The 17,707-nt window shown below is 46.8% G+C and overlaps 1 protein-coding gene across 6 annotated transcripts in view; it reads left to right on the plus strand.

Annotated features, from left to right (window-relative positions):
• The window catches only part of ECD (ecdysoneless cell cycle regulator), a 444,921-nt gene that overhangs the window by 403,492 nt on the left and 23,722 nt on the right, over positions 1-17,707 (plus strand). For all 6 annotated transcript variants that reach the window (XM_085603785.1, XM_085603784.1, XM_085603781.1 and 3 more), the window contains one exon: positions 5,218-5,423. In XM_085603785.1, coding sequence (XP_085459911.1) covers positions 5,218-5,423 — 206 coding nt within the window. The remainder of the gene's footprint in view (positions 1-5,217; positions 5,424-17,707) is intronic.

A 17,707-nucleotide genomic window follows, 5' to 3' on the forward strand; every position in this document is an offset into this window, starting at 1 on the left:
GTCCTGGAGATATCTGTCAATCTGCAACGTGGGCTTCCCTGCACACTTTTACAAAGCACTACTGCCTGGACAGTCAAGTCTGGCAAGATGGCCATTTTGCCCATTCGGGCCTTCAGAATTTTCTAGTCGAATCTGTGTTGCAGCCCTACTTCCTGGGAGGTATTGCTTGGGTATCTATTTTAAGGTAAGGAATCTGTGGCTAAAAGTCTGTATCAGATGAACAAGTTACTTACCTTCTGTAACGCCTTATCTGGTAGAGATTCTTTCTAGCTGCACATTCCTTACTAACCCACCCATCCTCTGCGAATGGATTTCAAAGTAAAGGGTTGTGTCTCTTTGAAGGGCCCCAGTGGCAATGTTCTACGTGGCTCTGGGCTTCTGGCGTGGAAGTTGCGAAAGAAACTGTTGTCAGCATGCTGGGGTGGTGCCTATATAGGCACAGGACACGTCACTTCTGGCGTTAAGGTCGCTACCATCGCCACGCAGAGCCGAACGGCGACACCTACTGGCACACAGAGGTACTGGTAACAAAAAATTTCCAGATCCAGTCTGACTCCTGGGGATTATTCTGAGGTAAGGAATCTGTGGCTAGATAGATTCTCTACCAGATGAGGAGTTATGGAAGGTAAGTACCTTGTTCTTTTTTCCATTGTATCGAAGAACGTTTTTTTTGTCTGGAGGACAGGCAGCATAACTTGATGCTGTAACTTGAGTGTGCTTAATGGGAACCAACAACCAATGGGGGGGAAAGTAAACATTTTTTTTTCGACGGCAGGCACAGTTTCCTGTCTCTGGGATATGAAATGCACATATTGTCATGTCTGTGCAATGTTCAATTTGTTTAGGTGGTGGACACGAGCACTCATTTTTGGGATTTGTTTTTTTTTTCTCAACTCTGGCTGTCCTCTTTAGCATGCTAGAAGACCTGTTTCCACTTTCTTAAAATATACATAGAGAGAGCTTTGGCTCCGCCGGAGAAATATTGCTCTTTCGCCTCATGCTGTTGGATGTTTGGTACATCATTACACTTATTATAGAGCACATGCAATGCATGAGGAACTATTTTACATTTCAAAAGTACACTAATTTATCATGCAGACTATGCACTGTATATAGAAAGCAATCGGTTTTGTTTGCTCCCTGTAGCATTGGTTTTTTAAGGTTTTGGCCATGGCTCTGAAGGCAAACTAGGCTTTGCCAGGGCTTGTTCATGATCACACTTTGTCCTGGATCTAGAGAAAGAAAAGAGACAAATAGAGGAGGAGAAAAGATATGAAAACGGTGATAAAGGGTAAAAGTGGGGTGTAGGAAGCTTGCTCTGTATATACTACACCAAAGTAAGGTATAGTGTGCACAGAGTCCACTGAATCCTCAGAATTAAAGTAGATAATACCTTACTCTCTTTTGTGGTAGTGTGGTTGAGCAGTCCGGCTTATCAGAGGGTAGTGTTAATCATTTGTTGTACACACCCAGGCAAGAAATGATGTCACACACTCAAAGACTGAATCCAGACCAATTGATGGTATTAAAAGATATTGCTTTATTTTTATTACTATAACCAAGATTTACTAAATAGCAGGTAAGTGATACTTTCAATACAATAATACTTTTCAACATACGTTATGTAATGGTTTTGTAGAAGCATACAAGTTACTTTGCAGTAGAAAAATGGTGTGTTGTAAACTCTTGAGAATTCTTGTAATTACTTTTGATTACTTTCTAGTTACTTTTCAAGCTTAGAGCAAAACAAACTAATAACACAGTGTAGGTACTGCAGTACATCTGTAAGCAGGGCAACCCTGTTGTAGACACTAAGGGCCAGATGTAGCAACATTGCATTTTGCGATTCTAAAATAGCGAATTTTAGCGATTCGCTATTTTAGAATCGCAAAATGCGATTCGCTATTAAGGAATGCATTCCCATGCATTCCTGTGGGCCTAGAGGCCCATTGGAATGATTGGGAAGGCATTCGCAATTTGCGATTACCAAGTAGGTAATCGCAAATTGAGAATGCAATTGCAAGGGGGCCATACGGTCCTCCTGATGTCCCCAAAAACGGTAAGTGTGCACATGTGGCGCACACACATGCCCTAAGGGCATGTGTATGCGCCACATGGCACTTAGAAAAATACAATTTTGTGCATTTTTCTAAGGATTTGCAAATTACCACGAACTTGAAGTTGGTGGTAATTTGCGATTCCTTAAAGCAAAGTCGCATTCTGAGAATGATTCTTGCATTGCATTTAGGGAATCATAAATTGTGTTTCCCTAACTGCATTCGCAAAATAGGTAATCGCAAAAATTGCGATTACCTATTTTGCGAATGCCTTTTGGGTTGATACATCCCAAAAGGCTTTTTACCATTCGCAAACGGGCCGATTCTGCGAATTGGCCCGTTTGTGACCGGTAATACCCTTGATACATCTGGCCCTAAGTTACTTTTATTTCAATACATGGCAGAGTCAACACTTAGAACATCTTTCAAAGGAAAACCACACTATGCAATCCTATGAGAAAAATAGCAATTGCAGGTAAGTAAAACGATTTACAGTGTATAACTTTTGGATGCTGAACCAGGGTTCTGCACACTTTGGTTCTGCACTAAGACTGCACCACCAGCGGCACTGGGGCGGCCAGTTGCAGAGTGTAAAATGTGGTGCCTGTGCCTTTGCTAACCAATGGGGGTAGGGGCACTGCATGTTGAGGCTGCTCACGGGCAGGCTAATTGGTCTGGGGCGAAGATCTTTTGGGGTTAAGGTGAGGCAAAGGGGGACGCAAGGCAGTACCAACATGGCACCACCAGAGGCACAGCGGCGGCCCGGTGCAGGGTGCTTACACAGCATTAGGCACCCAATGCGGTTCTATGGAGATCTTCAAAATTGGTCCCGGGCGGCAGGCATCTGTCAAGAAGCCAGATGAGGGAAATCAACATCCAGGTAAGTATCTTCGGATGCAGGAAGATGTTGGGACACCTTTGGAACTGGTTGACTGGACAAAGGGTCGTAGGCTGCAGGGGTGTCTTCTGGCTTTGGGTTTCCTCCTTCCTGAAAGGTCACTGTGGAGGAGGTTCATTGTGAAGAGGCTGCAGGCTTCGACATTGGACCTTGGAGGTGACATCCCTCGATGGTTTGGAGGTCAGGACCGCTGGTCCACTACTTCAGCACCGGTGGACCCTCTGGATACCGGTCATGGCTGTCTGGTGCAGAGGTAAGTCCTGGAGCAGGGTTTCTTGGTTCCGCAGGGGCTGGATCTTCTTTTGGGGAGAAAGCCACTGTCCTCAGGAGTCGTCTCAAGTCTTTATTGAAGTGGGGGATCAGTCCTCTCTAAGTCTGGAGGTTGCTGATCCTTTTTGTAGTCATGGTTTTCTGTGCAGGGAAGTTCAGAGCTGCAGGCAGGCCGGTAGGGCTGGTGCCAAGTCAGTTGGGCCTGGACCTTTCACTGCTGGTGACGTCTTTGGGTTCCAGTTTTAGTAGGTCATCAAAATCTAAAATCCTGGGTTTAGGGATGCTCCCTAAAAACTGTATTTAGAGGGGATTGTAGGGGTCTTGGGGGTAGTAGCCCATAAACTACTGATTAGGGTCACTACACCCTTGGTGTGCTCACCCCATGTAGGGGAGTGGGCACATTCCTTAACCCTGGTTGGGGGATGCCTCTGATCAGCAAGATGGCAGGCACTGAGGAGTGGGCTTCACCTTGCCTCCCCCACCTGAGTGCTGGAGTTGGCAGAGGTCGGTACACCTCTTGGGCTTGCTAAAGTTTCCCGCCAGTCTTTCCACCAAAAAGGGGGTGAGACAGGAAGGAGGCCTGCTTTTGATAGCAGGAGAGGCTGTGGGGTCACGTGTCAAAGGCAGCAAGGCCTTTGAAACTCCCCTGCCACAGATGGCTGATCCTGACCTGGGGAGGTGTGAACACCTCAGCCCAGGAAGGGCTTTGTTTCCCGGCCCTGGGAGGGAAGACTCCCACTCCAGGGGTCCAGAAACCTGTCTTGTGGTGGCAGGCTGGTGTTCACCAGTCAGGAACCCACCAATGGTTGGTTTGGTTCAGGAGTCCCCTCTAGAAGGGTTCCCTGAGTGCATGGAATAATAAACCTGACACTGGAATCAATGCAGGTTTATTACTCTGAGATGTTTGATACCAAACATCTCAGGATTCAGTAAAGCCATTGTGGTGCTAGGAAACTAGTTTCTAGACCATATACTCAGTATGACTTTACTGTGCACCTTTAATATCTATCAATGCCTTAGATATTATAGAGGCTTATCTTCTCATGCGGATAGGTCCCCTGCCTAAGGGTGACTTACCTAGTCCGCAGTGCTGGGCAGGCATGGCACACAGGGATGTTTGCCGTGTCGATTCTTCACTTTGAGCTGCACCTTAACTCGCAGACTGCAATGGCAGTCGTGCATGTTTGTGATGAGAGGTCCCCGAGGGTGGCATAATACATGCTGAAACCCTCGGAGACCTTTTTCTGGCAACCATGCCCTTGGTACCATAGGTACCCCCTACAAAGGACTTACAGGTAGGCCAGGGTAGTGCCATTTGTAGAAACAATGGTACAGTTTACAGAAAGAACACAGGCCCTGGGAACCTGATTGGCAGGGAACCAGGGCACACTCAGTCAAAGTGCATCAGAAATTGGGCAACAAGTGGGGCGGGTTACTGCAACAGAAACCCACTTTCCTACATGGGGATACCATTATCCTGCAGGACTGAGGTAAAGAGACCGGAAGAGTATGGGGTGGAAGAAAGAGATGGGTAGAATCAAAAGTAGGCTGCCATATGTATTCGGTAACCCTGATATTAAACAGCACATACAGAAAGCTCCGAAGAAAAAAAACCCGTTGTGCGCTTGCACTCACAACTTACTTACTTAATATTTTTTTGTTTAAATCAAATGAAGTACTGGGCCTGTGGCAAGGTTTTATAGGACTCAGTGTAATTGTATGTTAGCAGTAAGTAATCAACACTTTTCACCACTTGCATGAATGCTGGGCTGTGATTGGGGGAGAGGATGATCAGAAACCAAGTGGCAGTAAACCTTGGTCAGAGATTGGGAAATGTTAAGCAGTGAGTATCACTTGGGCAGGCGGTTGAGAAATAGCAATTCATTATTACCTTCTTATACCTCACCACCAAAGGTGTGAGTGTGGTTTTTGACTTTCCATCTTTGACATTGTACATTGAGTTTATTTGTATTGGCTTTGGCTTGCCCACAGGGACCGGTTCTGAGGAGCTGGATTCAGATGATCTGGAGGAAGAGGAAGAATTTGACCTCCTGGACAGTGGTGAAGACGAGAGCACAGAAGAAAATGGAACATTGCCAAGTGAAGCCCTTGAAAGCCTTAAATCTTATATGGAGGTGATGGATAGAGAATTGGCACAGACAAACATCGGCAAAAGTTTCACTCTGAAAAAGCAAGCGGTATGTCTATTGCAGTACGTAAAAACAATGACAATGTGCAATATTTTTAAGCCACTGTATGCAGTCCATCTAATTTCAATCACTGGTGCTGATTGTAATGAAGCTGCAGATTTCAGAAACTCATTGTAATAGATATGTTTTATCGGTTAATGTTGCCAATGGTATATTAGAGTAGCAAGGCATGAAAGATAGCTATACATTCACTGGTACCCATGAACATCACCACAAGTAACAGCCTTCTTATAAGTTTTCTTATTTCTGCTCTTGTGCTTCAGATTAATGGGGCATCTGTATATTAGCCTTGTAGACACTGAAATTTGAAGCTAGACTTTTATTGTTCCCACCATATTTGTTTTACAGGTTCACATGCAACTGGTCTGTTTGAGCATTTGGATTTTCATACTCTACATCCACTATGAACTTTTGCCTTATGTAGACAGAGTAGGTATCTGAGGCGCCTGCTGCTACCGCCGCTATGTAGTTACGACACTTCTGCTGGCCTCTACACATATAAAATGCCTAATTGATGTAAAGCTTAGATACCGCTGCTCACGTTCCAAACCCCTTGTATTTTTCGTAACCCAGCATCCAATACTTCAAACTCTGTCTCAAACTTCAGAAGTAATTAGATGAGATTTTATTTTGAGCACTTCCTTTGCGCAATTCTGTGCAGCTTGAAAATCCTCAAACACTTACCCCTTGTATCTGCAGCTGTTTGCTGATAAGAACTGATTGTAGAATAATTGTAAACCAGTCAAATTAAATTAGAGGGCTGCAGTGTTGTAGTTACGCAGTCATGTTTCTGTGTTAAAATTTAAAATATTATCCCACGTTATAATTGGCATGCCAGCTGTGAATCCTTTTCTTGTGGTCCTAGGGAAGTCGAGTGTAACGCTCAGTAACTTGCTTTATTTTTAAGAAGAACATTCCTTTTATTAACACTCAGGTAGATAATACAGGTTGGAATATAACCAAAAGATATATTTTTTCATATTTGGTGCTAGATTTTATAAAACAAAATTAGCCATATAGCTAGTGCCACCCTGTGGGGCGGCAAAATGGGAATCTCAGGAGTACTAATGTGGTTTGTGTCAGACATACAGGTGCATGGACTCTGAACACAATTCAAACTCCTGCAGACAGCATCTACTGTGAAACTAGTAGTATACCACACCTCTAGAAAAAATACAGCGGTCTGGAATCTGCACTGGCATGCCTAACTGAATGTTCAAGCTGAATTCTGTTATTGCAGCAGCAGTTCAGAGGCAGTCAAACAATCCCATCAATCCAGTGTCCCTCCCTCCAGATAGAGATGGAAGGCACATTGATAATCGTGTTTGCAGAGTTGATTTCAGGACAGCAAATCCATCAAAGTGGGAAATACCATGACTATTCTAGGTCGCTATGATCTCCAAATGTGGTACAATATTTTGCTCTTCATTAACCTAATGCCTGAGGATAGAAGGAACGGCACTCAGGCCATTATGAAAGAAGGGGATTAACGCATCAGCTGGCATCAATGATGCAAGAAGGGATATGTCAAATGAGAGTTCCTGCCATCTTGCAGGAGTGGTGGTCCTAAAAAGACCAGACTGCCTTTGAAGTGCGCTGCTAATTTCAAGTCGCTTCACAGATGAACATGTAATTCAGCATCTCCATCGTGCCCCCAAGGGTACTCTGTTCCTAATAATCAATTCAAAGTGGATTTTTGTTTACTTAGTTGTAATTCCTGATCACCCCCCCTCGGATACCTCTTTAGATGTTTAATGCCATAATACTTCAATGTGGTGATCTCTCCTTTGTGCACATATGTGTTTCGTAATAAGGTAAGCTTTATCATGATTCTTTATTGCCCTCAACTGCTGCAATATAAGCATTTTTACCTTCTTTGTACTCCAAATATACTTTTTTTAAATCTGCACTCCAAAACATAAATAACGAATTCCGTATTGCAGGTAATTCTTTCCTTTATCCATATTTTTGACCATCAAATATGATATATTCTCTCACATTTTGTTAGATTTCACATGTCTTATAGCTCCTACATTTACAAAATCCACTGTTTTCCTTCTTTAACGATGTACTTTGTGACATCATTGGATGCAGGAAACTTAATATTAATAAATCCCCTCATTTTGCTGTTTGTTATTTGTGGGTAGTGTTCCATAAATTCCTTCAGGCTATCATCATGCATCAAAAATTACAGTTCTTAGATAAGCATCTTTTTCATATTTCGATGTTCCAGGATGGAATCTGCAAGATTGACCACTGTTTCCTACTTCTGACACTGCTGTTTCTTTCCCAAGTCATAAACAGCAATTCCTCTCTTTTCTCTGTTTTGCCTCTGTTATAAGCATCAGTCAGTACATCATTGGGGGAACCCATTTTAGTAAATCTAGACATCATTTACTGGACTTCAATCTTGAAATCCTCATCAGAATAACAAATCTTCCTTGCACACAACTTCTGACTGTACGGAATGCTCCACTTTAAGGTCTTGGGTGGCCACTGTTCGTGTGTAGTAAGGAGATTCCTGAAGTCGTTTTCCTGAACACTTTGGTGTGTAAAATTTCATTTTCTACAAACAGGGCCACATCAAGAAGTTCAATATTATTCTTATTCCAATTGCTGGTGGGATGTATATTGTTGAGGTTTACATTCAGTTTTCTAAAAAGGATATCCAATGTTTCTCCTCACAGTCGTAAATCAGGAAAAGGTGATTGATAAACCTAGACCAAAGGGTTAAATAGCTCCTGTAGTTTTTAGGTCTCGCCTAGCTTTGCGAGGCATGCCGTATATACTGTAGTGTGGAAGCTCCGCCCACTCTCTGCCCATTGGCTTTTGTCTTAAATGCTGCCTTCCGATTGGTTTGAGACTTGTTAGTCCCTCTTCATTCATCATTTGTATCCTTCCACGGCTATTGGCCTCTCTACTCCTAACACTATTTTCTTCCCTGTCTCCCCACCTCACCGCCCCCTCCCTCAGTCTGTGACTTCTCACCCTCCCCTGCCACCCCTCCTGTTCGTGTTTTCTTGCCTGCCGGCACTTCCGTTTTCATCTTTATTATTGCCGCTTTGAAATATGCGAGTTCAAGATGCGTGCTGTACAAAAACTTCTTGTGTTTAATGAACTAGATTTTGATGTTACTCTAAATATAATAAGACTCTAGGCAACATTTGGGGTATGCATGGCAACTGGCGCCTCTTAGTTCATAAATGGCATTGTTGTCGGGTGGGAGGAGCCGCAGTGTTTTAACTCATGCTTAAAACGAGCCCTTTTAATAACTTCCTCTCAATTCAGTGCTATAATCTTGTGTACTGAGGTGACACGCTAAAGAAATGCACTTTTTAAAATTCTGAACAGACATTATTGCACATTTTACATCATGTTTACTGTTTTGATTAACATGCCGATAATTTTCATGGCTCGCCCACTCGCTCGTATACGCTTGGCTCGTCTCCGGCTGGCTTTACCTGCTAATTAATATATTGGCTTGCGCGCCTCTAACAAAGAGAGATGAATGGATACATGACGGTGAGCCCGGTAGATGGTAAAGAAATAGACTGGTGCAGACAAACAGACAAAGTCAGTCTCCATTGCCTCACGTCAGAATCATCACTTTCAATAACCTGGAAATCTGCCGGCAACTCCCGCTTGCCCCAAACTCACCCCCGCACCTATTCTTAGCAGAAGCAGCAGATTCTGAGCTGTGCCCTGCTGGTGCAGAGGAGCACTGCAGAGTCTGTAGAAGCGCTGGGATCCCTAGCCTCTCCGGGCGGGCACCTAAGCCTTCCGGGTGCCTTCACACTCGGGATAAATTAATACATTTTGTTCTGTGCTTTAGTCGCCCCTCTGTGAGCACTGTCTGGTAGATGGAGCTCTGTGTTAATAAACACATTCAGAGAGGTGGTTGTGTACAAACAAACAGCCACAATACCGTACGTTATGAACTTGTAGTTAAATACCTGCTCATCGAGTACCTCATTGGCTGATCATTCCATGGCCCTACCAAAATTACATTTTAACACATTTGCTCAACTGTAAAACACTCCCTTCTATGGGTCATTTAACAACTCGGGGCTTTGGGGTTAGGTAACCTACTTTGGATGCTGTGTAAAAGAGTAAATGCAAAAAGTAATGCAATGAAACTAAGCAACCAGTACTGTCTAAAACACTGTAAAAACTGACACGCATTCTGGCATTTTGTTTAGTTAATGTTGATTTTCTCATAGGTGCGAGTAAAGTACTCTTAATATCCTAATGAAATCTGCACACTTTTAACTAATAGCACCGGTCGACATTTGACAACTAGGCAATGAATACATGTTCATGTACCCCCGAAGCCCCACTGCCCCCTTGGCAAACTTCATTGCCTCCCAGTGTCTGGAGGATAACCAAGACGCAGGAGAGTGAGTCAAATAGTCTAGAAAATTAAAGAGAAGCCGGGATTCGGATTCACATGCTCTGATCCCGATTGCGTTACTTAGTCTGTAAGCACAACTTTTATTAATGAGTTTCGCATTAGTAAAGCACCACGGTGTGCATGTGTGGCGACACTTCACCCATGAGATACGTGCCAAACAATTGTTGACACAATTCACACTTGGCGTCTTTTTCAATATATTTATTACGAAGTGCAGGAGCTTTCAAAGGGATTTTGCACACTACATACATTCACTCCAAAAATAAAACGTGTAGGTAAAAAAACATTGCCATTTACAACATCAATAGCTCTAACTCACAAATGCGAGACCTATTTACATTGCAAATGCTTGTTATTTTCTTCTGCCCAGGCCACCTTTTTCTCCCACCAACCAATGAACAAATTGCCATTTCTACAGCAAAGTCTTTAAGCAAAGAACTAGCACAGTGCTGTCCATCCTGTGCTGTCCAGTGTTGTCCTATTCTCCTCTCCAACTCCGACACTGCTGCTGTCCGGACCAGGCCACCCCCTGGAATTGCCAGCCCTGAACAGACCCTTTATTCTTGTAGGAGTAGGATGATGAAGAGGACGACTCCTACCAGGAGGAAAACTGGAATGAGAGCTGTGTGGCACCAGTGGCCTGGACATCTCTCTAAACTCTGACCTGATTTTTCCTCCGGGCCATGTCACAGAGGAAATTGCATATTTTACGGTAGTTATGAACAGGGCAATGGAGGTCCTTAGCCTACAACTCCCCTCCTTCAAGGTCAAGACCAATGTCTTGACATCAGTGCTTAAACCCTGGGTAAGCTCTGTGGAGCCCTTACTTCCCTTTAGCAAGGCCTTTGCTGGTGTTCTGTGGAGACCTGTGCCAAACCTTGCATGGGGGCTCAAGTGCAAAGAATGATTGACTGTCAACATCGCCCTGCCTCTGGAGTCCTAGCCTTTCTTTCCCAGTATCCCTTTCTCGAGAGCCGGGTGGTGCAGGCTTGACAGCCAAGGTAAACTCAAGCACTTTCCATACTACCCCACCAGATATAGGAAATCCAAAAGTCTGGATACATTTGAAAAGCAGATCTTCCCTTCCACAAGCTTGTCACTGCAGTCTGTGAACACCGCATGTCTCTTGGACTGATAAACTCATGCCGTGTGGGATTCTTTTTCACAGCTGTCCCCCACGTTTCCCGAAGAGGTACGAGCCATTCTGAACCATGCACTAGTTGATGGCCTGTCTTCAGCAAAGCTCACCATTCTGTGTGGAGTGGACACTACTGAGTCATTAGGCAGGGCCATGGCCTCTACAGTGGCACTCCGATGCCATGTCTGTTTGAGGTCCTCTGGGTTTTCAGTAATATCCAATTGTGTCTGATAAATTTGCCCTTTGATGGATACTGCCTATTCTGCGACAAGGCTTACACAACACTTGAGAACTTCAAGGACAGCCGTAGTACCCCCAGATCCCTGGGCTTTTCCCTGGGTTCCCAGCAACAGTCTTTTCACCCCTTCCATGGCTAATGCGGGAGTTCCCATGTATGTCCGCAATCACCCTTACCCCCAATCCCAGCAAGCTTCCCAGTTCTTTCATGGCTAGGGCTGCAGATCCCAGAGAGGACGAGGGACCAACACCCAGCTTACTGCCCAGTCCCTTGCACCTCCTCTTTCATGAGCCCTCAATGCAGCACACTTCTCCCATTGTAGCAGATCAGCCACCACCTGTCATAATGGCACCCGTTAACCTCTGAAAAGTGGGTGTTTCAAATTGTGTAGAGGTGTTATGCCCTCCCATTCCTGAAAACCACCAAACTTGCCACCATCCCCAGATTGGCTGACTGAGGGCCGTCTCTTCTTACTCTGTCAGGAAGGTCAGGCTTTGCTGGCTAAAGGAGCCATTAACAGGTTACCACCATGGGAACTAAGGCAAGGTTGTTATTCCAGCTACTTTGTGATTCCGAAAAAAGACTGAGGCCACTTTCCTGTCTTGTATCTTCACTCTGTCATCACCTTTCTGTGGAAAGAGAAATTCAAGATGCTCACTTTGGCTCAGGTCCAGTCTGCCTTGGACCCCGGAGACTGGATGTTAATACTTCACCTCCAGGATGGCCATTTCCACATCCTCGTTGTGCAGACCCACTGGGGTTAACCTGCGATTCACAGTGGGACAGTACATTTGCAGTTTGCTGTGCTCCCCTTTGGCCTCACCAGTGCCCCTTGGGTGTTCACGAAAGTGATGGGGTGTTTGAAACTCATCTGAATAGGCCAGGGGTTCCACACAGGCAGACTCGCCCCAGGTGGACGTTCTCTACCTCCAGACTGCGGCTAACCTTCTGAATTTGCAGAGGTTCACTGTCAACATGCCGAAAACAAAACTCACCTGACTACTCCTGGACACAGTGCAGTTGCGCACCTATCCTCCAGAGTGGAGAGTTCCTGACATTCAGGCTAGGATCCGGATGGTTGAGCCTCAGTCTTGGATTTCAGTAACACCGACTCTGAGGCTCCTGGGTTGATGGCCTCTTGCATCCTCCTGGAGAAGTATGGCAGCTGACATACACAGGCTCTACAGGGGGATCTGAAATCCCAATGAGCACAGCATCTGGGGAATCTTTCCAGTCTGGTCCAGAATTTTGAGACTGCAAATGATCACAGGTGGTGGTTGTTAAACCACGATTGGGTCAACGGCAGACACCTCTCAGTCCCCACCCAGAATGGATGGTTGGGACCAATGCATCCCTACTGGGATGGGGTGACCACCGGGAGAGGTGGAGATCAGAGGACTCTGGGCTCCCAGCTAGAAGATGCTCCACATACACCTTCTGGAGCTGCAAGGAATTCGCTAGGCGTTAAAGGACTTCCTCCCATCCATCAAGGGAAGGCTGGTTCAGATGTTCAAGGACAACACTATTGCCATGTGGTACTGCAACAAGCAGGGTGGGGTGTGGTCTTGGACCTTGTGCGAAGAGGCTATGCGCCTCTGAACTTGGCTGGAGCACCAGTACATTTTCCTGGACTTACACCACCTGGCAGGATCTCTAAACGGCGGGGCAGACAAACTCAGCCATCGATGCCTTGTTGATCACAAATGGTTTCTACAGCCAGAGGTGGCTCAAGGTCTTTTCTGCAAATAGGGAGAACCTTGGCTCTATCTATTCACCACTACCAAGAACATGCAATGTCGGTGCTTCTGCATGTTGGAGTTTCCAAAACGCTCTTGAATGGATACACGTTCTTACTAGACTGGAATCCAGGACTCGTGTATGCCTTTCCACCAATACCACTCCTACCCTGGGTTCTCAAGAAGATCAGAATTGACTGGCCCCATATCATCTTGGTTGCTCCATACCTTTGCAAGGAGGGCTTGGGATCCCGACCTGAACATGAGTGTCTCTCCTTCGATCAGGCTGCCCTTTCGGAAGGACCTCCTGTCACAGCAACAGAGCAGGGTTCTGCACCCAAACGTGTGCACGCTCCACCTTCGTGGAAATTGAGCCGCAACATGTAATGTCATCCTGGCAGCCAGGCATCCCTCAACAGAAACTGTATACATCTGCCGTTGGGACAAATTTGTGACTTGGTATTCCTCTCGTAATTTTGATTCATTTTCTGCTTCCTTGTCGAAGGTGCTGTTGTTTGTGCTGTTAACCCGGCAAGACCTTGGCCTGGAGACCTTTAAAAATATGTGTTAGAGGCATATGAGCTGCAGATTATACACTGTGCATAGATCGCCATCTGGTGTTGGGCCCGGATGTTTGCAGTTTGTTTTTCCTCTTGGAAAGTCTTTGGGAGTCACGAGGTTGGTGACTCCTCCTCTGGTTAGCATTGCGCATTGGCTTCGGCTCCATCCTCAGATTGTTTTTTTCCGCCATCGGGCTCGGATGTAATACTTCGCGCTCCGGTTCCGAACTTCCCAGCTCACCGATCGACGCACAAATCCTCGCTCATCGAGCTTCTTCAAAGATATAAATCATCTTACTCATCTTCTCTTCGGCACTTCTTCGATTCTGGTGGTCGACGGCGGCCTTCGGGCCTATTCCGGCTCCGGTCTCGGCTGATGGAAAGAACTCCCTTCAAGAAGTGCCCTCGATGTGGGTCCAAGTTTCCCCACACCGATCTCCATGAGGTGTGCAACCTCTGCCTCTCCCCAGAACACGAGGCCCGAGACTGTCCCGCCTGCAAGTCTTTTCGCTCAAAAAAGACCATTCGAGATCGACGGGCTAGACGCAACATGGCGCACTCCTCGACCTCCGCTCCAGTCGACATCTTCAGGGACGACGTCGAAGCTCCGGGACAGCAGGACATCGAACAGGAGGACGATGACCTTGTCAGCGCTTCCGAGGCCGACGACTCAGATGTGGAGGACATCACCCCGGCGCAGCGGGTCGTGAGTACAATTCCCCCTCCCACGCCGATACCGAAAAAGGCTTCGGTCACACCTTCGCCTCTGGGCCTAGGCAAGACCAAGGACACCGCTTCTCATACCCCACCTTCGGGCCCGGTAAAGAAGCCTATTAAGCCTCCGGCAGCTCGGGCTCGAGCCAGCCGACCACCGATGCCGAGAAACACCCTTCGGCACCGAAGAAAAAATCGGCCTCCACCTCCACATCGATCCCGGCACCGAAGTCTTCGGTGTCGAAACCTGCTCCTCCGGCGCCAACCAAACATCACAAGACCCTCGGCACCGACACTCCCGTGCCGAGATCTTCTTCGGCACCGACCAAAAAAACTGAGGTTCCAAGGAAGCACGGCTTCGACAAACCTAAAAAGCCGTCGGCCCCGAAACCTTCGGCGCCGACCGAACAACCAGTGTCACAGGAGCTTTTCACACCGAATCCTTTGCAAAAAACCCTCACCAAGGATCCAAAGACTGGACACTTGACATTGTCTTCAAAAAAGAGACACTTGGACAAGCCAGCTCCACCTCCACCTCCAAAGAGAAAGGACATTGCTACCTCTCCTTTCAGGGTGCCTTCCCCACCTCCTCCACCCTCTCCACCTCCAACCCCTCCACCTCATCGTTCCCCCACCTTGTCTCCTGTCCCAGACGATTTGGTGGACCCTTACTATGATCCAACAGATGTGCCACAAGATCCCACCCCTACTGGATCTCCAGACCCATGGGATGATTATAACAATCCGGACATCCCAGATGTCCCACAGGATGACCTTTATCCATCTAGGCCATCCCCTCCTGAAGATTCCTTGGGTTTTCACCATTTGTTACAACGGGCTGCACACTACCACGGGGTGGAGTTACATACCGACCCAGTGGAGGAGGATTTTCTCCTAGACACCTTTGACGATACACATAGGTCCACTGCCATTCTACCCATGTTAAAGGGCGTAATTAAACATGCCCCTGAGGTTTTTAAAGACCCAGTCAGGGCCAGGGTCCTAAACCCTCGGATAGAGAAGAAATACAAAGCCGCCCCCACAGACCCTTCTTACATTAAAGGCCCTGCACCATTAGATTCCCTAGTGGTATCTACAGCTAGGAAGCGCTCAAATTCTCAGGCGTCAGGCGAGGCGCCCCCACCTGAAAAAGAGTCCAAGCTCCTAGATGCGTCAGGGAAGCGCACTGCGTCACAAGCGGCCAATATATGGCGTATTGCCAATACGCAAGCACTTTTAGCCCGATACGACAGGGCGCATTATGATGAGCTAGAGACCATCATGCACCATCTCCCTGAAAAGTACAAGACTAGGGCTAATGAACTTATTCAAGAGGGAAAGACAATAACCAACACCTCGATACGATGTGCCCTAGATGCAGCAGATACAGCCTCCAGGGCCTTAAACACCGGGTGTCCTTCTCCGTCGCCATGCCTGGCTCCGGTTTCAGCGTTCAAACCAGAGGTTCAAGCCTCTATATTAAATCACCCATTCGGTCCGAAAGTAGACGAAGCCCTCGAAAAAATGAAAAAAGATACAGAAACGGCGAAATCTATGGGAGCCCTACAAACACAGACTCCCAGGCGCTCCTTTCGTCGTTCTTCCTTTCGGGGCACGGGCAGAGGCTACTCCTCGGACAGTGCATCCACGTCCTATAAATCCCCTCCTCAATCTACCTTCATGAAGGGTTATCAAAGAGGCGGATACAGAGGCAATAATAATAAGGGCAGAGGCAAAACAAATACCGCCCGCTCTGCCACACCTCCTGCCCAATGACTTTCCCCCGCTCCCTCCAGACCATTCCACTCCGGTCGGAGGCAGACTACAACATTTCCTTCACGTCTGGGAGACAATCACCTCAGACAGATGGGTGACACAAATTATTCAGTCAGGGTATTGCCTAGAATTAACATGTACACCCCCCAACATTCCACCCAGGCACCGCCCTATGTCGCAAGAACATACTGTGCTACTAACACTAACACAAGAGGTGATCTCCCTCCTGCAAAAAGGAGCAATAGAGCAGGTCCCCATAAATCAACAAAATTTAGGGGTCTACTCCCTGTACTTCCTAATTCCAAAGACGGACGAGACCCTACGACCTAGCTTAGATCTCAGACCTCTAAGTACTTACATTCATTCAGACCATTTTCACATGGTAACCCTCCAACAGGTTCTTCCACTTCTCTCCCAGAATGGTTTTCTCACCACTCTGGACTTGAAAGACGCGTACTTTCACATCCCAGTACACCAGTCTCACAGAAAGTACCTCAGGTTTGTAGTAGACTGACAACACTACCAGTTCAAAGTGCTCCCGTTCGGGGTAACAACAGCACCAAGGGTTTTCACCAAGTGCCTGGCAGTAGTGCCTGCACACCTCAGAAGACAGCACATTCACGTCTTCCCCTATCTGGACGATTGGCTGATAAAAGCCACGTCCTACCAACAATGTGTGCAACATACCGCCGCTACGGTCCAACTACTTCACCAGCTAGGTTTCACGGTGAACCATCAAAAATCCCACCTGGTACCATCACACACAAAACAATATCTCGGTGCCACCATAGACACCTCAAAAGCCATAGCCTATCCCAATCCTGCCAGGATTGCAAAAATACAGGCGCTGCGTCAAAAATTCCTATGTCAACACTCTCTCCCAGCAAGAGTGTTTATGCAGCTCATAGGGATGATGGCCTCTTGCATCTTTATAGTGCCCCATGCAAGACTCCAAATGCGTCCACTCCAAGAGTGTTTGGCGCACCAGTGGAACCAGGCCCAGGGACAACTGACAGATCTGGTGTTGGTAGACGGTCGCACCCATCGCTCTCTGCAGTGGTGGAACACCACAAACCTTTCCAGAGGTCGACTGTTCCTGGACCCGGTCCCACAAATAATCCTAACGGCAGATGCATCGCTCTCCGGCTGGGGAGCTCATTTGTTACATCTCACAGCACAGGGCACATGGACGCCGCAACAGAAGTTACTCCACATCAACCATCTGGAGTTACTGGCGATCTTCCTCGCCCTAAAATCCTTCCAGGCACAGATTTCAGGCAAGGCAGTCCTCATTCGCACAGACAACATGACTGCCATGTACTACATTAAAAAACAGGGGGGCAAACACTCTCCACAGCTCTCTCAGTTAGCACAGAGCATATGGAGATGGGCAATTCCACAAAAGATTTTTCTCCTAGCCCAACACGTCCAGGAGTACAAAACACCGTGGTAGATCTGCTGAGCAGACAGACACAGCAGATCCACGAGTGGGAACTTTACCCACATGTTCTTCACCCGTTCTTTCAGAAGTGGGGGCATCCACACATAGACCGATTCGCCACCCACGAAAACAAAAAAGGCCCAAGCTTCGCCGCCAGATATCCACATCCATTGTCCGAAGGCAATGCGATATGGATGAACTGGTCAAACAAATTTGCATACGCCTTTCCACCTCTCCCACTAATTCCATTAGTGGTGC

This window comes from Triturus cristatus, chromosome 1_2 (genome assembly GCF_964204655.1).
Source record: "Triturus cristatus chromosome 1_2, aTriCri1.1, whole genome shotgun sequence".
Taxonomy (NCBI): domain Eukaryota; kingdom Metazoa; phylum Chordata; class Amphibia; order Caudata; family Salamandridae; genus Triturus; species Triturus cristatus.